The sequence below is a fragment of the Watersipora subatra genome, chromosome 6, assembly GCF_963576615.1.
Source record: "Watersipora subatra chromosome 6, tzWatSuba1.1, whole genome shotgun sequence".
NCBI lineage: Eukaryota > Metazoa > Bryozoa > Gymnolaemata > Cheilostomatida > Watersiporidae > Watersipora > Watersipora subatra.
Window position 1 is genome coordinate 50682307 of NC_088713.1, and position 23865 is coordinate 50706171.

General features: G+C 33.2%; 2 protein-coding genes across 2 annotated transcripts in view; both read right to left on the minus strand.

Moving 5' to 3' along the window:
• Nucleotides 1-23865, minus strand: part of LOC137398343 (CAP-Gly domain-containing linker protein 1-like) — a 533051-nt gene that overhangs the window by 275852 nt on the left and 233334 nt on the right. The window lies entirely within an intron of this gene.
• Nucleotides 8192-19800, minus strand: LOC137398807 (ficolin-2-like). The gene is made up of 5 exons (XM_068084985.1): nt 19657-19800; nt 15781-15934; nt 12345-12563; nt 12100-12236; nt 8192-8344 (listed from the first exon to the last, which is right to left on the minus strand). Exons 1-5 carry the CDS (start codon nt 19798-19800, stop codon nt 8192-8194), a joined length of 807 nt encoding a protein of 268 aa, XP_067941086.1.

Genomic DNA, 23865 nt, shown 5'->3' on the forward strand with positions numbered 1-23865 from the left:
ATAGTTGACTTGAAATATGATTTGTACAACATCATTTCCTGTTATTACATCATTTTTTCTTGATCAGAAAAAGAATAAATTTATAGCCATGCAATCATGACACAGATTTTACAAAACCTTATCAGAATCCATGATATTGTAAACATAAAAATGTGAGTAATAACTCTATGGATATTCTTTATATTTTGTCAAGTTTGGTTAAGTTCAGCTCTATCTGACATGCAATTGGAGATCGTTTGACGCTGGCCAACATAACGCTCAAACTCTTCCTAATCTTCAGTGGTTGGCACCAACTCTTCATCATCTAATACTAATAATAATCATCTAATAATATTAATAGGCTATTAACGATGATACCAGAAAATGACAATAACTATTTTATATAACATACCTATAAGTGAGTGGGGTTAAGAAATTTGGCAAAATTAATCGTGAAACTTATAACATTATTTTATCAATTATAGATTAATATATTACGTTTTACGGATAGATATGATGTATGAATTGGTGATGTTAATTATAATAAGAATAATACATGTAATTAAAAAGATAAAATACAAATAATATCATATTACAATTAAATGACATTAATATTGTAATATTAAGTATAGATTAATACAGTAGTATTAGGAGAATACTAGAAAATAACCCGAGGTACTACTACTAGTACAAGTGCTTCGTAAAATAAATTACTCATGTGCTTTGGTGACATGTGGAGTATGCAAACAGGTTAGAAAACATGTCGTCTTTGAAATGGCGAAAAAAAAGGTAAGAGTAGCCAGGCGAATAAATAAAGTTTGTCACATCCAGCGTCACCCAGTTGCTCCACGCCTGGTGAAGGTCTGGTCTTTTCTCTGCTCCTGGTCAAGAAAAAAGGTGCTTCTCAGCTTGCCAGCTGCACAAACACGATGTGGCACGTTAGAGATTATGATGAATTGAAATTAACAAGTTTAATACAAGAAAGCGTATCTGTTATTTGTGATAGATCAAACTTGAACTGATACTAACATTATCTGATCATGTGACTTACAATTCCTGCCAGATGGTGCGAACAATTTCTACAGCATTTTCCGACCATCATAGTTGACCAAAAGGCTCATCATTTTTATCAGAGGTTGATATGCAATCGTTCAAGCTAATTTTTAAAAACTAAACATATTTTTATGCTAAGTTTTGAGATATCAGTGCTAAAAGTTGCAGCACTACGATGCCGATCAAATAGACGCATAAGAAAAATAGAGCTGGTTTTTATTGCAAGCGTGAAGTATATTTGTGAAAATAATTTGATGAATAAGGATGCATGAAAGTGTAAACATAAACCATCTTCCAAACATACGTCACATTTTAGCCGTTTTGGAAAACGAATCCAAACTAGGGTGGTCTCATGTCGCTGCGATTTTCTGTTCATTTTTGAGCTTTTAATTACATTCCCACATATTTGGCACCGACTACACAACAGAGTAAGATATGGCGAATCTTTTGATACCAAATAACTGTAATGTGAATTTTATTGCAAGTCAACCTTTAATAATTATTTAATGTAGCTACTTCTTATGAAGCAACTAGGTTAGATTATTGTATGCTATCCTAAACTATCTGAGCATCCAAAATATTTGGTTAAAAATATTTATCTAAGCAGAGCATGGATTGATTTGGGCAAAGTGTCAACTTTCATGCTGACTTTTTGTATTGGTCCTTTTGATAAAAAATGCGCCAAAATTGATGCTTATATGATGCCTAAATTGAATATTTTTTTTAAATTTGAGAAAGTTTTAAAAAAGCAACAGAACCATGAGCTCAATTAAAAACATGTTCAAGACTACTATAGAATTGAATTACGTTTGCTAACAACTACCACTTTGTTATCATTCATGGTTTCTCTCTTATCAAACGCCTAATCAAATCACATGTATGGTTTTAATGCAGCTGATGCTAGCAGATAAATCTATCGCATTTGTATATATTAGGGTTGTTTTATGTTTGCCTTGGCTGATTTACTATAACTGGCTAGCTAATTGTTAAGGAGTAGGTTTAAATTTGGCATGGCTGAAATTATAAAATAACTCAAACTTTATTAAAGATAAGCACTGAAAATGAGCATTTGAAGATTATATAAGTGATTTCAAAATACCTAAATGTAGATGTATTTATCTAAATGCAAATGGCAAAAGGTTAAGCTTGTTTTCCACAAACCTATGCTGCCTGCATACTACTCATTGCATGACTGATGCCAGTACTAGCAGTTTTAGTGCCTCTTTCTTTAACTGAAGTTCTATTCAGCCTTGATACTCCTAACATGTGATAATGGCTATTATTATATATCATTATTAAATATTTTTGGTGTCCAAAAGGATATGACTATTTACATGTTCATTATTAGTATGAATAAAGCCGTGTTCGTCTGTCTGGATTTCCATTTGCTTGTCTGAAGTCATAGTTAGATACTGAAACATAATATTCCATAGTAAAGGTTTTGAGCTTGCGACTCATATAACCTGAAATAACTTTTTAAAACTTGAGAACAGATTGTAAGCAAGTTTTCGCTTGTCCCACTTACTGATTTCTGTGTTCGTTTTCACAAAATTCTCGGTAGCATTTTTTGTGACAAAGTGTAAGGTTTACAGCACATTACCTAGGAGATATGGTAGTTGAACTTTTTAGGAGTTTGCCCACCCTTCAAGTGCTGTGAAACTATTAACCCTTTGGCTGGAGAAACAACAAGAATTTCGTTTGTCAGTTACGTGGGGAAACAACTTTTATGTTGCTTTCGGTAGTCGTCTATAGAGCTGTCACTTAGCAACAATCAACAAAAGTATAATTGTCAGTTATAGTTGTTAGTAAGACTAAAATATTATCAACTAGAAATTCAACTGTCATACAGCCCGCGACCAAAGTGATATTGGAGAAAAGAAAGTGTACTGATGGTTGAGAAATGCCATATTTGCAGTCAAATGGCACTGCAGTGCAATAGGATAACTGCAATGGTAGCTGTAATGTACTGAGTGCGGGTGTTATTATATACAACAAACAGAAATAATGAAAGGAATAGATTATATGTTTATATCTCTCTCCCTGCAATAGGAGAAATGTGATATTAGAAGTAAAATGCACTGATATAATTAGAATAACAAAAATGATTAATATAGTAACACAGTAATAAATGAAAACCAATGCACAATTTTGTTTACATTTGAAAACGTCATAGCTAACAATATCAAGAAGTATTAAAAAAATATCTCGATATAGTAATAGTAATACAGTAATAATAAAAAGCTAAAGCACAATTTTGTTTAAATTTCAAAAAGTCATAGCTAACAATATCAAGACGTATCCACAAAAAATACCCAAACTTATAATTAAATATTGTAATAATCTCATTAGAATCGTTAGAAAAAATATCATCGTCATTTCCTTTACTTACACTGCTTTGGACATCAGTTAGAATACCAAAGTACTCAAATGTGTCTAAAATGTCAGTTACATTGAAATCGACAAATATGAAACGATTTATGTACTGTTATGTTAGTTACAGAAACCTTCGGCAATTCGACAATGCTATAGACTGGTAAAATGTGCACGTTATTTTTTTCGTGAAATGCGCGCGACTTAATCGTTCTATTCTCTGTCGCTCGGCGTTTCAATTTCTGGTCTTAATTTTGATAAAAGTGAGGTTTAGCAAGTTTCAATAACGTTTTTCATCCAAATAAATCTGTCTATTTTTGTATAATCCGTTCAGATGAGTAAGTTTTAAGATAATGCTGACGGTTTACAAAGACTTGGTAACATATTTAAAAAGGCTTATAGGTGTTTTGTATCGTTTTATACTTTAACGACTCTACTAAACGATGGCTAAATGTGTTGATAAAATTTTAAAACAAGGGTTCGTTTCATTGTTGATGAATAATTTTCGGGTGTTGTGTTCACATGTTCATTTATCATAAATCTTCCAACCAATCGCTTCGCTCGTGTTTGGTCGCGGGACAATACATTGATCGATGAATTAGAATATAAAACATTTATTTAAAAGGTGATGCTTTGTGCTAAAAACTAAAGAAATCGCGACTCCTTTGAGATGATTTGAGTTGGGAAAACCAGTAAATACTTGGCTCAACGTTCAAAGGGAGAAAATGATAATTTATTTGATCCCGCAATCGTTAGTGATAACTTGTTTGATCAAGGTGATAATAATTCAAATGATAGTAGTGATATAAACTCTGAAGACTCTGAATATACAGAGAAAATTTATGGCATCGATGATGTCGATGTTACTAGCGTTCACTACGCTGTGGTGTTGGATTCTGCCAGCAGGAAGGCTTTCAAGCCTTTCATACATTATACACTATATATTATTTAAAAAATTGTACATAGTCAAAGATTTTTTAGTAGTAAACATGTAAACGAAAGTTTATGTACAAAGTTTACATTATTATTAATAAAAATAAATTTCAGTTTGAGCTATGTAAGGTCATAGTATACCAAATTTATTGAATTTTCAAAAGTAAATTACACAGTTTATTGCAAAGCTAGAAAAAGATCAAATAACGCAGAGTCAGGCCAGACTCAGGGTCGGCAGAGAGGGCCAAGATCGGGTAAGGCCGGGTCAGCGCTAGCGATTTTGTATTAATTTAAGGTTAAGAGATATAGTTCTATCACAGCTTAAGGTTGTGACATCAACCTGAGATAAAAGAACCCATTATCACACCAACTATTATTTTTTGTGGCTTGGTTTATAGATGCAATATACAATTTATCGCTAGACACTGGTGGATCAATACTATTCGATAGGTGATAGATTAATGGCATAAACTTTGGCTAGAGTGTCTTTTTTTACAGATTTTATTTTTAACTCCGCTATTATAATCAACAAGAAGAAATTAATTAAGAAATACTTAACAATTATAGAAATAGATAGCCTTGCATAATGGAAAGTGAAAATCAATCACTTCCCTAAAACTTCTGGTATTAGTGAAAGAGACTCAAGTTAAAAACTGTTTGCTGACCATTTTGATTTTCCATACATAAAGGCAGGTGATGTCGGTCGTTTACTTTTTTATCCTTCTTCTCTTCTTTGCTGGATTGAAGGTTCTTAATTGTGCTTTTAATTCCTAAGGATGCCTTTGTTGTAAATGCCTCAATAGTATTGAGGTGGACCCTTCTTTTTAGCCTAACTTGCTTTCGCATATTGTACAAATAAATTCGTCTTTCCCTTTCATTACTGGCTTCTTCATGAACTTCTAGACCACCGCCATGTTAACTATTCCTTGCAAAAAAACATTGAGAAACCTATAGTCAAAAAACTATAGGTTACATCGCAGACTTAAAATTATAGTCTCGACTCACGTTGTTTTATTTCGCCTGGTCCTTTTGCGCTAGGAATAAGTGCGAGTCTATTAAAATCGCACTTAAAAGAGATATACTACGCCCCTCGTCCAGCCATAAACCTACCAGTGTCTTTGTATAGGAAGACCCGAGGGTCGAGTGGCCTGACTCGGACACCTTTGACCCGGTGGGTCAAAACCGGACATTCTACCCGCGCCAGCTATAATGAACGCCGAAATTTTTTTAATTACATCAAGTCTTAAAAAAAAGCTTTATTTTTAGTTTGTGCATTAGAATACAATTTTATTAAAGTCAAATGTTGTACTGAAGAATAAATCTTTTCTTTCTGCTCAGAAAATGCTAGCGTTAGCTGTTACTGCAGGTATTTGAATTAACATTTTAATTTATCACATTTCAGTGAATTATTGTTTACTTGTTGCTTTTTGAAAGGATGTGGTAAGTTAGGACAATTACTAACATATTTCTTCTGTTACAATATTTTGTTTTAAGTGTTTCCGTTGGTGTTTTGAAGAGTATAGACACCATTTAACACATTTTTAATTGTTCTATATATGAGTAAATTGCACCAACATGCAAGTAAGCTGGTATACAAGCTCAGTTCCAGAATGCATGATGCTCGTAAGTCAATGTATGATTGTATTATATGTAGCATAAAACTATACAAAAAGATGTATTTTTTTCACCTGCATGCAAACAATAATTTTATCTGTACGTAAATGCATATAATCTATTTATAAATCAACATATTGCACAGTCAAATGTTGAGCAATAAAATCACCAAGACTCCATAAGGCTTTTCCATGCTTTGTTGTGCTTATAATGCCGCTAGCTAGCATGAGGAGGCTAGTCAGCATGGAGACGCTTGTCAGCATGGAGGGACCAGCCAGCATGGAGAGGCCAGCTACGTTGAAAGGCCAGCTTTATTGGCTCAAGTTGGGGAGATCTATTGTAGAGCTGGGGTAAGCAAAATACACAAATGCAAACTTTTTTATGCATAATTGACTGAAATACATATGAAACTTTGCTTTTAAGAAAATGCAATACTGCCTTCAAGTAACAATAATGATGTGGCTTCAAATGAAAGGTAAAGTTATGGCCGTTTGCTGCATCACCACTCTTAAGTTCTTAAAATGATAAAATATTGTGAGTTTTACTTTATTTGTGTCAATCTTTTGAGAATTTTCCAGTATGCATGTTTGTAAAATCCTTTTCTAGTATGTAATCTTTTGACAATGTTTGCTACACATTAAAAACAAAATTTATTTGATGAACCACCTTTCCACAAAAAACAGAACAAATGCTTTAGTACTCATGTTTGTGTCAAACAAAATCAAGGAATCATCTGAAAACTATAAAAATTGGAAGAAAGCAGCTTCGAAGTACACAAAAAATCTGAGGAAGAAATAAAATACCAGATAAAACAATATTAATATCATCTTATTTAACTGCATGCTTTGCGGTAGCATCAGTTACCAATCCTCATGTACACAGTTTTAAATGAATACGGAGATTTCCAAGCAAACCAAGCTACTCCAAGTTTCGAAGGTTTAGCATCCTCGGCCTTATGCCAGACTCCATTTAAATTAGCCCTCATGCAACTTTCATACCACCAGCCACCTAAAATATGCATGTGATCTAGGAAAAAGCTAAAGCTGGCAAAATGTTTTAGGTGATGTGACTGCGAGGACATTGTTAGATAAAAATAATTTAAATTTGACTGCAGTTAAAACGCTCAGAAAAAAGACATCTTTTTCTTTTGAGCGTGTCAACAAAGATCAATTTTCCCGGTTTTATCTTAAGTTCATCTAAAGGTTTTCACAGTTTCAATTGGCAATCGCCAATTGCCAAACGGATGTTTGGTGAAACTAGACCTTTTGCAAACCTTCATAAAAGTCGCTAATAAGAATATACAGCAGATAATGATAACAACGGCCCCAAGTTTGGGCAAGCTTTTGGGCAAATAACTGTTTGATTTAATGATGTTGAGGTTGAGTTATCTAAAGCAATTTATCACTGCAAGGAAGCGGACAAAACAAACTCGTTCAAGTCAACCAAGAATTCGAGATAAAAATTCCTAAAATGTTGGGGCGGCTCAGCCGGGCTAGGGAATCTTGGCTAGGGAATACGGGCTAGGGAATATGTGCCTGACCCTTTTAGCTTAAAACCAGAATAAAGATTTGGCCTTTTAGTTAGCTTTGATAAATTCGAATATAACGTTTTTAGCCCATAAAAACTGAGCTGATAGTCAAATGAATTATATAAAGCATCAACAACCATTTGCCAAGCTACAATATTTTCTGTTATTAACTAACCAATAAGTTTCAAATCTACTCTAGCAAATAACCATGAATTTATATACCAAATACTTGATCATGAAATTATTTTTGAATTGCATACATAATTGTATTTTTTAAAAATCCAGGTACAAGTAAAGTCTACCTACGTCGTGAAGAAAAACATAATAAAATCTATGCATTTGGTGGTCAATTTAGGAACTTTTAAAATACCTGTGTTTTCTGCCAATTAGTTTTATCGAATACGTAGTTATATGTAACTAATTTATCCATTTAGTCCACATGTTAAAAAATAGGGTATAGTAAATCTGCAAAAGACATTGCATTTAATCACAATGTGTGTTTATGAAAATAATGTGAGTTGTTATGTAGAGGACATGTAATCCGCTAAAGTCTCACACTTATCTACATAAGGAGCAAATATTTCATACTATATCAAATGAATTTATTATTGCCATAGTTTGACGTGAATTATGTTGTCAAAGTTAAAAATATTCAAATCCCGAAATGTCTTTTTAGTTGCAGTTTATTAGGAACAAATTCATGGCACTTTTTTGTCAAACAACTAGCTGTATGATTTTGTTATGATCACCCTGGTAAGTAAAAGCACAGCTTCCTGGGCTACCATCATTGTCATAGTCAAAGGTTGAGAATTTAAGTTCATGATGATAAGAGAGAGAATCTTCCGCGTCTCCACTGTAGCCACTTACCTATAAAATAGACATGTAGGCTTATTTAACAAAACATACCCAATTAGCATTCTGATGGCATAAAGTGAAAACTCTACCCACACTTGACTTTAAGACAAAGGGATGTTAACAAATACATACATGTAGCTTTGTCATTAGAAATATTTGCGAAAATGATAATAGCATTAATGTACATTTAAATAGTATTGGTTTACAATAAGTAATGAATGTAAATAATAATAATACCCATTTACAGTCTGTTAGAAATTATATAAACATTACATATATGTAGTGTTGCATCATTAATGTGAAATATACAAATAGAATAGCTATCTGAAAGAACGATTCGTCTATAAGTGTGTTGAGTTGTAAGTGCATTCACTTAACCTATTGGTACATGTATATTCTCTCTGCAATGTGGTACCTATAAATGAACTATTGCAAAATCTGCATTTCAGCTGATAGTCCTTTAGAAAGTATTTGTAGAAAGACAATTTCAAAGCAAAATCTATCTGCTTGTGCTGAACCACAGTATACAAACATAACATCAAGAGTCCCTACAAGGGGAAAGATTCAGTTGAAATTTAGACGGCCTATTTATCTGCGGTGTTCAACTATTTCACTATAAAACAAGTTAACTATGTAATTGTCGTATACGCATTTATGCGAAGTCTATGGTCAACTGTAAAATGCGTTTTTATGTGGACTTCCCAGCAATTGCGTAGTAACTTACTTTTATTATTCGTTGACAAAATAACCAACGTTTTTAGTACTTTTACGATATCAACAATGTAGTCCAAAGACTTCTCTATACATTGAGCATGTAGCAACAATTATAAATACTTATTTGCAAATTTTCAACTAAAAACCCACACTTTTTACTTTCCAGCGTTTGAACTGTTTAGTGTTATTATGACTTCTGCATACACCTCCTGTGTAAAAACCAAAATGGCTTTTACACAGGAGGTGCTTGCGGAAGCAATAATATAGCCACTGTTGATGACATTATAGCCCGTTTAGACTCAGAATAATTTACATATTCAGTTCATGAATGTCACAACGCTGTTTCAGATGGTGATGACAGAAAAGTTTTGTTAGAGTAAGGAGCTTTGTATAAGATCGTTGCAGGTCTGTGGCAGTTTTACCTTCACATAGCTTTATCAATAAACATGATATAGATAAATTGCATTTTTTATTGTTTTTTTGTTAAAGTAATGGCAGTATAATATATATAACAAAAATTATCTTTATAGAATTGGAAATGAAAAAATTTGTAAACATATCATTCAGCCAATTCGGCAATTTTTATTAAAATGGCTGACATTAAACGGAAAGCTCAACTTGTACATTGATGGAATTGAAATGGTTAATAATGATATCAGATCTAGATCAAATATGTACAGTCACAATAAAGACTGTTATATATGAGACCCCAATAGAAAAAAACCAGTGATGTCACACTTCTACAGCTTTGAGATAATTATCTTTTAAGTTTTGTGGCTAGATCATGCAATTAAAATAAAGTATATGACAAATAAACTATTTATGTGACAATAAATGCAGTTTATGACAAGTAAGTTTCCTGAAAAATAAATAGTTTGTTAGTTATAAAATAACATTTTCAACTCTGGATATTGGTTTTTTTGGTATTCAGTGGTAAAAAATGAACATGCATGTTGGCAACGGACATTACCTATTTTTTCGTTAGAATGCATTACAAAGGTTTTGCTAAATAAAAATTATATTTTTTCTTACTTTAAACTATGTTTAACTATAATATTAGTACAGTAACACAACCAGTAATTAAGAGCAGTTTAATGTTTTACTACAATGGTTAAATTTCTTCACTCTCTGCTGTCTCAACATCACTGGTTGTGAGATTGTCAACAAATTGTTGATTCTCTAATTTGCAAAATCATTTAAGAACCTGCAAATCTTGGTATTCCGCTTTGCTGATTGGCAATGCACTGGTGGTAATGCAAGTTGGATGAGCTCAATGAGAAAGCTTAAATGGTTGACCAATAGCACTATTGATGTAACTGCCATCCCATGGTTCTCTATAAAACGCCATGAGCTTGCTTTCCGTATTCGCAACTTTCATTTGACGTATAGGCCTAGTTTTCATTGGGCAAGTTGTTTGGTTGCATTTGTTTAAGATATGCTGCGTTATTAAGGAACTTTGAGCGGTAAAGATGAATTATATTAATAGGTTTAGGATGTTTGCTAGGTTTTTTAAACAACTTTACCTAATCAGACGATAGATCTACATTAGACTTGCAAATCACTGCAATCGTGTCTCAATCACCTTCCATGTAAGAATGCTCACACATTATATAGCTTATTGTGATCTAGTTAAAAAAAGTTTGCCCACAGCACAAGGCAATAAATATAGTGAATGAGTCTGTAGTTTTTATTCTGCCAAGTGTATCGATTACAGAATAAATCTAACTTCCTTACTTCGAGATCAGTGTGACTTATTACATGAACTTCTTCTCTCCACTTTACACTCTGTTATTAGCAAAACTAAATAAGCGTCTTGTGGATTCTTTGTGGTGTAAAATTGATTAAAATCAGTCAACAATTTCTGCCTGTCAGTTGCACACACAACTTAAAGGCATTTTTAAAGTTTGCATAAGCAATTTTCTCTTGTGTTGCTAGAAACCTTTTTGCTTTTTAGCCTTCTTTTGTGCATTACCATCTTTTCTTTGTATTGCAGGCTTTTCAGACTTCAGTTTTTTCTGAATTTCTGAATCTTTATTCAGATTCCATCATTATTAATAATAATTTAACGAACGAGCACACGTTGCTCATCGATCGTTGCTTCTAGCTAAGCAACATTAAACAATGCATGACCGTGTTAACAAGCAAAAAGCTGTTTGAATGGTTTGTCGCTGGACTTATTCGATTTTTCAATATTATAGCTTGGACATCTCCTGTTTATTCATATGAGCATGAAATTTAAACACATATTTCCATGACAACACTGGTTTTTCCATTTTTTTAATTCACCATACAATTGTACAATGCTAAAACTACAAATAGGGAGCAATACCTCCAAAAAAACCAAAAATTTGACACCACTGGTTGTTTCATTGCGGTCTTCATATATGTACTACATAAATGTCTAGCATTGCTCTAATATGATTTGGAAATTATACCATTAATATAAACTGAGAAGACAAAATTAAAACACTGAATATGTTGAATCAATAATAACCATTAGTGAATATAATAGTGCATGTGTGTGTTTAAAAAGGTTAGTGCTGCAGCAGGACCTATCAATCACAACTTTGAATATGGCGAACTGGTACCTACCGATACTAATCAAATGTAAAAATGAGACATCAGACTGTCTTTGTTTGATCAAACACAGAGAGAATGTAGAAGCTATAATTCTTATGTGAGATAATACAATTGTCCACATGAAAAGCCTTGACCACGATTTATGACGGAACCTTACAAAAAACCGGAAATAGAAACTCACTAAAACACAAAAGAGCATCGCATTTCATATAGTTATTAAGGTTTAAATTAATACAGAATTTAGCATGGGTAATTGCAAAGCAGGGAGATTGCCATATACAGTACATATAAGAGCTATGAATCGTAAAAGCCTTTGTAGACTCGTGGTTAGGCAATGGGATTACTAACATTCGGTTGCCTTCTTAATTGATTATTTGTACATGATTATGTCATAATTATATGATATTCATAAATAACAGAACCTAAAAAACATAGCAGAATATGTGAATACAGTCGGATCTCAAAAAACTCACCAAAAGTTGGTAGTTGCTCTCTTTGTTTTCTATTTGGAATAAAGAATAGTTGGCTGTTCTTGACTGACCTTCATGGTCTTCAAGAAATATACTCAGTTTCTGGTTCTTCTTTGTTAAGTGGTGAATATTTTCCAGGCCTATAAACATATATAAATTTTATTCAAAAATGCATACAGATAACTTAACATAAAAATAACAATGAAAACAATGAATGCAAATTGCCACTGAATATATGTCCTGATTACCTATCCAGTACTCTCCTTGTATATTGCCAAATCCACGGGCATATTCATCCCATCCTCTGTTGAAATCAATGGTACCATCTAATCTTCTCTGTATTAAAGTCCAACCAGATTGATCATCAAACTGGCAGACAGCTAACACAGGTGCAGACTCAGGGTCAGTATACAGGGTATACACAGCTCCACTGTTTCTTTCTCCGTTATCAAATGCATCTTGGCAGTCTGAAGTACAAACAGGTAACATAATTATGCAAATGAGGGTAACCTGTAGTCCCAATTCAAGTTATATACTCAAATCATATTTCTTCTTAAAAGATCAAATTACATGTATGGCTTAGTGGGCTGGTACAACACAGAAGTTTTAAAACAATATACATGTAAACAAAGTGTTCTAACCAGGGTAGACAATGTTAAATTATTTGTAGTAAACCATTTGTTAAAATCTCTTTATCTCTTTTTATTTCATTTTGCATACTAACCTTGATAGACTCTTGGCGATGGAGCTGCATTGCATGTAGAACTTTTTTCTGTACCACAGAAACCTTGGATCTATAACATTTGTATGTGTTAGCAGATATGCAATTGAAGAATAAATTCCAAGCAAACGGACCAAAATTCAAACGCATTTGATTTATTGTTTATTTGCTATTAGCAGCACTGTGTTGTATTACTCAGTGCCTAACTTTTGAAGCCAAAAATATTTCCAGTAATGGAATGAGCATACCTACGTGTATATAACCTCAAAATACAACAAATACTGAGAAGGATGGCTTTGAACTGTAAACCTATCCTTGTTTTGTGGACCATCTTTATTTCCATGTCAAGTAGACAGCAGGCTCACACCCCTTTATATAGTGTGTTTATTTAAACCTAGTATTTTATACAACATCTCGCAGCACATGCTCAACTACATTACAAGTCAAATTTATTTCCATTAGTTTATAGTAAATCTGTTTCGGAGATTTTGTAAGAACAGAGGTTTACAGCAACATGTGAAGCTACTCGAACCAGTCATTTGGGATTATGTAGTAGCTACAGGTCAGGATTAATGTATGTACGTAAAGTACAAAATGTAGAATATATATGTATGTATGTACTCTATGTATGTACATATGTATGTACGTATGTATGTACATACGTAAGTACGTACGTAAGTACGTACGTAAGTACGTACGTATCTATGTATGTATGTACGTACATACGTATGTATGTGCGTATGTATGTATGTACGTATATATGCATGTATGTACGTACATATGTACATACGTATGTACGTATGTATGTACAATTGTACATACGTATGTATGTACAATTGTACATATGTATGTACGTATGTATGTACAATTGTACATACATACACATGTACGTATGTATGTACGTATGTATGAACATAGGTATGTACGTAGGTATGTACGTACGTATGTACGTATGTATGTTCGTACGTATATACATGCGTATGTGCGTACATACATATGTACATATGCATGTACATATGTATGTGCATACATATGTACGTACATATGTACGTACATATGTACATGAGTATGTATATGTATATGTATGTTTGTATGTACATATGTATGTTTGTATGTACGTATGTATGTTTGTATGTACATAGGTATGTTTGTATGTAAGTATGTATGTATGTACGTACGTATGTATGTTTGTATGTACGTATGTATGTACGTATGCAAGTAGGTACGTATGTACGTATGTACGCCTGTACGTATGTACGTATGTACGTATGCACGTAGGTACATATGTACAAATGTACGTGGGTACGTATGTACGTATGGGCAAATGTACGTATGTACGTATGTGTGTATGTACGTATGTGTGTATGTACGTATGTACGTATGTGTGTATGTACGTATGTACGTATGCACGTATGTACGTATGCACGTATGTACGTATGTACGAATGTACGTATGTACATATGTACATAGGTACGTATGTACATATGTATGTATGTAAGTATGTATATATGTATGTATGTATGTATGTATGTATGTACGTATGTATGTACGTATGTTATGTATGTATGTATGTATGTACGTACATACGTACGTATGTACGTACATACATACGTACGTACAAACGTGTGTACATACATATGTATGTACGTACGTATGTATGTATGTACATATGTATGTATGTATGTACGTACGTATATATGTATGTATGTATATACATACGTATGTACATACATGTGTACATCTGTATGAACGCATGTATGTATGTATATATGAATGTATGTATGTATGTATGTACGCATGTATGTATGTATGTTATGTATGTATGTATGTATGTATGTATGTATGTACGTACATACGTATGTATGTACGTACATACATACGTACGTACAAACGTGTGTACATACATATGTATGTATGTATGAACGTATGTATGTATGTACGTATGTATGTAAATATGTATGTACGTATGTTTGTACGTATGTATGTACGTATGTACATATGTACATATGTATGTATGTATGAATGTACGTATGTATGTGCATATGTATGTACGTACATATGTACATACGTATGTACGCACGTATGTATGTACGTATGTATGTACGTATGTACATAGGTATGTAGGTATGTATGTATGTATGTATGTATGTACATTTATGTATGTATGTACATACATTTACGTACATTTGCGTAAGTATGTACATTTATGTACATACTTACGATTAGTCCTCAGATCTTGAGCGTCAAGCTGTTAATAATTAAAAATAATATTTATTGCTCAGGGATCCTATTAGATATCAATAGGTATTAAATTTCAATTAAAAAAGTTTGACCCAATGCTCAAACACAGGGTATATAGAAACTGGTGTCAGTGCATGTCCATATGTACCTCTGTTGTGGTTTTTGTTGCATCAGATTTTCTCTTTTTGATGTATGTCAGCCCAGTTTTTGTTCCAGTAGGAAGCGTGTGCAGGAATGAAGAAAATAACTTACATTCTCCGAATGCACTGATTCTTACAGCTGACAGGCAAGTAGGGCTTGCAGTACACAGGTTCACACAAAATGAGAGAGAAAAACTTCCTATGTAAAATAAAAGGATCCATTTAGTTTATGCCTTAGTATATGCTACTTTGTTAATATTTGTTTTTTTTCTAATAATCTAAGTTTCTACTATAAAAAGGTACTTGGGATTAGTCGGAACATTTATACACTGACGCAGCAGATAAATTGCATGTAAAAACCGGTTGCTAAAATTCAATATTAGTCAAAAATAACGATCAGAGATGAAACAGGCTAATACAGTATGTTGCAATATCCTAAGTTGCAATATAGAAATGTGCAAATAAATCATAACACATATACATTTAGATCTTTAATGTTATATTTGCATCAGAACATATTCCGTTAGAAATTTGCATTAGAACATATCAAAGTTACTAGCTGTCTAACATCGTGAAAGTTACCCGCTGTCTCAAAACTACTGTGGTTGGTGATCAGATCTTGAGAAACATCTCTGATGATATCATAGAGCTCATCCATTGCCACTGGAGTACTGAATATTGTGATGAGCAGTAGAATAAAGTTAGGAGAGATTAAATGAAGCTTCATGCTGGCTCCCTGGAAACAGCCCAAATGAACTGTAGATACTCTGCACTTAAATTGCTGTTCCGTCAAAACTAGAAATCAATGTTTATGCCTTTGTGACTCACTTCATTTAGTGTAATTAAAACTGTCTTCTTGCCGCATTTACTTTGATGTTACAGCAGTTATATTTTGACTGAAAATATAAAATAGATTTCCAATATTTTTAATTTCAAGATCCCAAGCTGTAATCAGTAGTGTATCTCACCTGTGTCTGCGGAAAACATGAAATATTGATAATGGGTTTTACATCTATTGCTAGCATTGAAGTCTGTCAACAATATCATCAGTTGCTTGCAGTAACCTTACTTCTTAGTTTACTCTTTAAAATGAGTCTCTCAGACTGATTGAATATACTGTGGTTATAGCTTCATACAACTCCAACTGCAAACGCTAGAAGTCTCATTGATGTATTTAGGCTATAGCATTAATATGGAATTTTTACAGAATATTTACAATTAAACATTCATTTTAAATACTAACATGCTCATGGTGCTTTATGATATAGAAGGGGTGCCGAACTCATTTTCACTGAGGGCCACATCAGCGTAATGGCTGTCCTCAAGGGGCGAGTTGTAACTTATATTTGTAACAAAATGTAATTGAATAATGTACAATAAATTTAACTACTCTTTGATGTTGAATAACTATGACTTTAATACTTAAAGTCTCAAACAGAACCGTTGCACAGCAAAACGTGCGGAACACTTTTTTCGGAAAAACAAACCAAAAAATTACTCAATACCTTATCACAATCTTATTTGATGTAATTACGTTGTATTGTTTACCAATGGCCCTTAAATGAATGCTGTGAAAACATTTTTGCTAACTTTAATTGTCCTTTTTACTGACAAGTACATAGTTATCATACGCTTCAAATATTAACCATTTTTAAAGATCTCAAGCTATAGCTTTTAATGATGTGTCAACATGCTTACACCCATCTGCTGATAACAAAAGGTGTCGAACTTTGTCTCTGCATTTATCGATTGAAGGAAAATATGGTACTAGTTTTACGCCGTATTACTGAAAATCAAATGTTTATTGTGTGTACATACCTAATCACATACATAAATTTTGACCTATTTTCCTTTCTCGTTCATCACTAAGAGAGTCATTCACCTTTTTGGCTTTCTTTTAAATAAATTTATAAATTCAATGTATGAGATTTGCAGTTTTGAACTTAAAGACTCCAATAGATAAGTCTTTGATAAATGATCATCATCATTTTTAGGCTAATTTACAGTATTTACAATGATTCAAAAGGTTTCAAAGAAAGTTGTGGGAACATTTGCTACCTTGTTTAGACTTGCCCATGACTACTGATGTGTATATTCAACAGTATTCATGAGCAGTGTTATCCATCTAACACTCTCACCTACTTGTTATCATAAATGGTGATCCTGTAGGAGTTGATTAAATGACACACATAATTTTAATTTTAGTAAGTTTTTTCAATTACATATATTTTTCTCTGTGGTTTATAATAACCTGTTTATTTCATAATCAGTCAGCATTAGACTTAGATTAGACTTAGATAAGACTCAGATTAGGTTTTGCATTAAATTACACGTATTGGTGTTTTATGAGTGACTCACAAACCTTTTCCTTTTATACTGGATGTGGCAAAACCCCTGCTATGCTCGTCCACCAATACGGTTGAACCTATATAGTCGCTATTTTTTTAATGTTAGGAATCGTGATACTCCGATATATGAACATAACAGCCATAAAAGCATAAAAATACTTTTCAATTTTTTTGATGTGAATATAATACTTGTGTTCTGGATTTTGTTAGTTTTGCCGAGTTCTTTTCATATTGCAAAAACATTTTAAGATATTCTAAAGTGTTAGTACTTTCATAAAAATTGTCTATTGGCACAGTTTTCTTTCTCTATAATGTATAAAATAAGATTTGGTCATTGTGGTCTGGTCTACATGATCTATAACCAACCTTTTATTTATAAAGGTAATTTGTGGATAGTTAGACTACTTTGTTGAAATAGTTGCACCTTGGAATATATGTTTCTATAGTAATATACTCAATTAGCTAATTAGTTTCAAACCACAGGCATTGATCATGGCTTAATAACCATGGTGTAGGTAATACTTGCTGAAGTGTATACTTAAATAATATGTTACATGCATATTATAGGTTCAGCATCAAATAGTAGTTTTTATGGGAAGCTTCATTATTTGCTACAGAAAAATTTAAAAAAATGGTTGTAGCTTCTCAGATAATATAAATAAATCAGATAGCTGCTTACATCATTATTTGTTTTATAGACTAGAGATACGATTCTCACTTAGGGTGCAAACATATAGGTTGTGGGTTGATTAGGTTGTGGGTTCAAATCCTGTTTAGCCCACCAACTTTTGTAGAAACAAAATAAAAGTGTGTTTCAATATATGCGCCTTCCTCTTTTGGAGATATTGAAGTAAATTCTACTCGACAAGGATAGACAACTCCCAACCCAAGAGCGAGTTCACACAACTTGATGAGTCAATAAACAGACTTGTGGGTGAGCCGATAAACAGACTCGAGAGTGAGCCGATAAACAGACTCGAGAGTGAGCCGATAAGCAGACTCGAGAGTGAGCCGATAAACAGACTCGCGGGTGAGCCGATAAACAGACTCGCGGGTGAGCCGATAAACAGACTTGGTGGTGAGCCGATAAACAGACTCGATGGTGAGCCGATAAACAGACTCGATGGTGAGCCGATAAACAGACTCGATGGTGAGCCGATAAACAGACTCGATGGTGAGCCGATAAACAGACTCGATGGTGAGCCGATAAACAGACTCGATGGTGAGCAGATAAACAGACTCGATGGTGAGCCGATAAACAGACTCGAGAGTGAGCCGATAAACAGACTCGATGGTGAGCCGATAAACAGACTCGATGGTGAGCCGATAAACAGACTCGATGGTGAGCCGATAAACAGACTCGATGGTGAGCCGATAAACAGACTCGATGGTGAGCCGATAAACAGACTCGATGGTGACTTTTCTCAACTATTACACCCTAGCAAGCCAAGCGCAATAATTCTTGATGTTCGGTCAATAGCACTTATAGTGAATGCAGCTATGATACGCTGGCTAATATCACAATGCTAACGTCAGAAACAGTGACAAGAATGTTATACCTATTTGCTTTTCAACTCAAGCAGAGCTTGTTTGTAAAGAACGCAGTATCTTTATTGGTGTTATATCTCTCAGTACCAAGCAGTAACACAACAACAATGATCAAACTGGCAGGTTATATAGCAATCCCAAGAAAAATCCACAAATTGATTGGCTGCACAGTAATCAGGTCAACCAATTCCACAATAACATATTTCGAATACAAAAACGATAACATTTGTCACTAACTAATCACGCAATACGAGTATTAATAATTTTTTTTGTGTCTGTATAGTAACATGCAAATCTTAGAACAATATGGTAATAAATGGTTAACATAAAAAAAATTGCTAGTATCACACATACATACACTCTACATTGAACAAGTGTTAAGCGTGCGCCTTATAAATGACTATTCAAATTTGTCTGAATTGCGATGAACGTAATATAGATCCGTTGAGTTAGCAATTTGAAGCTGCCGGATTATAGGCTTAGAAAAGACGTCATCAACTCTTGCGCATTCTGACGTCTACAATTACGGGTACACACTGATTGACAGCTCATTCGCTTTTACAAGCATGAAGTCGGATTCCAAGACCATTCGCCCATCGGTAGATCCTATCGGGGACGACAGTGACCCTCTCGGGCTACCAGTCAAAATCGATTTTTGAGTGCCAGTAGTCTCACCAACCACCTCAGCCCTTTTTAGCGCTATCATTTCCGTTTTAAGGGTTTTGTTCTGCGACGACAATGGTGGAAACTCGGTGTCGTAATTGTCGTCCACTTTTTTTATTACAATATTACAAAAATATTAAATCTGAACAGAAATTGGTTTACAAAAATTATTTATTGACTATCGATGAAGCCGTGTTTGATTGTTTTAACTGTGTACAGACAAATACCTTGCAACCTCTTACTTTTAAATATAAATATTTTTGCAACTTACTCTGCCTTATACTATGGCAACTTCAAGCTAACTGTGAATGTTACTTCACAGTTCCTAACTAAAACTAACTTTTACAATAAAACAGTTCGAGTCAGTTAGAATAGTTATATGTTTGAATTAAATATATCTTTTTAAATTTAATTTTCCGTTTTGACTAGCGTCATCATTTTCTGTTCAAAAAATCTGAAATATTTGAAAACTTTGCGAATTGAATATTACAAATTCCTTACACTATAGACTCACTATCCATCAAAGTTATTGTTTGTTAGAAAGTTTGTCTGTTGAAATGGATGTAAGTATTATTAGGTGTGATTGTTTTTGCTTTATCATTCGCAGAGGCAGTTGTGATGCTTACAGGGTAGCTGAAAGGATTTGAAGTAAGATTGAGTGCATTTTTTGAACAAACCCACTGGTGTGGCTGCTGTAGCTGGTGCTAGCATTGAATGTTCTCATGTTCGATTGTCTAAGAGATGGTTGATGTTGGCACCCAATGGCTTGACGGTACATTTAAACATGCTGACACTACATTTAAGGAACTTTTAGATTACATATGTAAGTCGTACACTACTAAGTAAATGTGAGGCATTCAGGTTCCGATTGCACAATCCTTAAAACTTTCATACAAAAAATGATACTTTCCTTTAAAAATAAATTGATGAGCTCATATGTTATTTGTCATCTTACACTGGCTCTCTTGAAAGGATTCTGTATTTTTTCGTGATATATTATTAAACTTTCTTTCCTTGAATGTTGTGTGGTAGACCACAAAACTGTGTTGACAAACTTGGAGTTATCTTTTTATATCGCTTTTGTTAATACGAGTTGCAGAGTAATCGCTTTATCGATTTATGAGAAATTGTGTACCACTGTGATAAAATTCTTTTTTCTACTAAATGTAATTTCCTATTATACAGCAAGCGCTCGATTATAGTAGCCGTCAAGTATTAATTGTTTATTATGATATCAGGCTATTCATTTCAACGATACATATCAGCACACTTTCCCTTAAACCTCGGTCAACAAGCTCTGTTTGTTTTCTATTTGTTTTCTCATAATACCAACCTTTTGTCAAACTACAGTAAGTTTTGGTGGCACAAAAGATCACTGCAAAATACTGCTTTAATCATTCGTAACATGGAATTTCATAAAATGTTATCAGTTTTACGGTGGAACTTGTGTAAGTTTAGTATGTGTTGACTATGTCTGGTCATGTGAATCATGTGATGTAACCTAAGATCAAAGAGTCCGAGTGTAACACTAATTCTCTGTGTCTCATATGTCATTTGATGTAATTGTCTCATTTGTGAGTTGAAATTATATTCCTTACAATAGATAACTCACACAATAATAGCTACTGAATATCTATGGCAAGCGTCTCGATATCTGCCCTGTTAATATTTCCTAGAAGCATTAATATTATATTATAGTTTTTAAGCTATTATAAGTTTCTGACTCTTTTATGATTTTGTAAATAGGCGAAAATTGTTGTTTTCATTGCCTGTTTCCTCATGACCACCTTCTTCAATAAACTATATTTTCTCACATAAGCAAGAAGCTTCTATGAAATAAGTTGCTGCATTATATTTTAATAAGATATGGCATCCCGATATAATTTATAATTTACGTACATGTAGCTCATTTCTGTTGTTCATCGTGTATCACTGTAAACCATAGGCAAGGTTTAACTACTGCATTCCCTCTAAAATGTGCAATATATCTTACTGAATTCCAGATGTATAGAAAAATGTCTATGGAATCTGATAGCAGATTTTATGAACAAAATTCATATGTCCAATACGCAGGGCCTGAGAGTGTTTAGTGACTTCTGGCTATTGAGCAAACTCAAGGTTAAGGAGTTACCTTGTAACGCTCAACTTTTTATTCTTCGAGTTTCCAACCTCGTCTGATGTCATTGTTTTATTTGAGAGTTAAAATTATAATTCATACAATTGATGACCGACTCAATAACAACAGCTAACCAATTTCTAAGTTTCTGACAATTTCTAAGGAAGCATTTATAAATTTCTGACAATTCGTAAAAATGCAATAAAAAATAAAAAAGTTGCTTGCCAATGCATGTGGTATATCACTGTAGTAGGCATATTACAAACCCAAATATTTTTTATAATGACATTTATTTTACAAATTAAAATATATACCGATAGGGTATGAAAGCTCACCATTAAATACTGCCTGTAATAATTATTGAAAGTAACTTTTGAATCTAATGACACAAGATGTTATACATAATTGATTTTAATGTCTGGCATAGCTCATCTTTGTTGTTCATCAGTTATCACTGTAAACCATGGATAAGGTTAAAATACTGCAACAAATATCAAGCATATGTTGCTGAATTCCAAATGTATACACAAATGTGAGTGCAATCCGACAGCAGATTTTATGAACAGAACTCATAATATAGGTATCGAACAAATTATGTCCAACACATAGTGCCTGAGAGTGTTTAGTTATTTCTGGTTATTGATCAAACTCAAAGTTAGGGAGTCACAGTGTACCGTGTAACTTTTAATTTTTTGGGTCTCCAATCTCGTCTGATGTCATTATCTAAATTGAGAGTTAAAATTATAATCCTTACAATTGATGACTGACTCGATAATAACGGTACACCAATTATTGCAAGTTGTTCACTAATTATGTCCTGGTAATACTTCTTTTAAGTAATTATGTTATAGTATTAAAAATAATACATATTTCTTACATATTTGTTATTTTAAAAAAGGCAAGCACTAATTTGTTTTATTTTCAATGCTTGCTCGCTCATGACCATCTGCATCGATGAGCAAGAACTTTTCACATCAGCAAAAAATTTCCACGAACTTTTAACCAAATGGCTTCGTCTGTTTATCCACAAGGCATTTCATAACTGATATGAAATTCAAATCACATAAATGCGAGTTAACCTTAGTAAATGTCCCTTGTCTGTATAGCTGTGAAATATTAATGTATCAGAAGTTGTCAGCACCTGTGCTAGGGATTTTCACACATGTCATTCACTCTGTGAATGAGAATACAGGCTAATTGTTTTACAGACAATTTTATAGTTTACGGTCTTTTTAAGATAGGCACATGCTACTATTTTTATAGGAGAGCAGATGTCACGCTAGCAATTGAGAAGGCTAAAGTGTCGATTTGTTAGGCTGACTATAATATGTATATGACACATTCTTAAAGGTTGACTTGCAACAAAATTCACCTTACAGCTATTTGGTATCAAAAGATTCACCATGTCTTACTACGCTGTGTTGTAGGTGCAAAATACGTGGAAATGTGATTACAGGCTCTTAAAAGCTCTAAAATGTAGTTCAACTATATAAATAAATTTATTTATTTAGTTGAAATACGTTTTAGAGCTTTTAAGAGCCTGTAATCACATTTCCACATAAATAAATTTATTTATTTATTCGATTATTTTACATGTCCCAATTAGCCAAGTGCTAAAACTTCACAATGTTTTAACTTAAAAACTATATTGAAACTAAGTTTATATCAATACTGTAAGTAACAGTTACACATTAGCTAACTCACATTACATGTTATACCTTATTTTACACCTTTGTACTTTCACATTAGAACAATTTAGGTAGATCTTGTTGTTTTATTATAATTTTTACTATGCACAATTGTCAGTTTGTTGAAATGATCTTGTAATTGCCTTTTTACAACGTCTCTCATTAGAAGTGCTCCTCTTAAAGGTTTATCGTATATTTGCTGTCCGGGTTCAAATCCTGGTGAAGCCGGTCAAGCATTATTAAGACTTGTCTCCCCAACATGTCAAACTAGCAATCATTTCAAGATTATTATTTTCATTTAGTA

Bases quoted from the DNA above. Each gene is read 5' to 3' on its own strand.
- LOC137398807 (XM_068084985.1), bottom strand. From the start codon at position 19,800: ATGATAGCGCTAAAAAGGGCTGAGGTGGTTGGTGAGACTACTGGCACT. The intron at 15,935-19,656 runs GTAAAAGCGAAT...GGCTGTTTCCAG, and splicing joins TGGAATCCGACTTCATGCTT to GGAGCCAGCATGAAGCTTCA. The intron at 12,237-12,344 runs GTAATCAGGACA...ATATGTTTATAG, and splicing joins ACAAGGAGAGTACTGGATAG to GCCTGGAAAATATTCACCAC.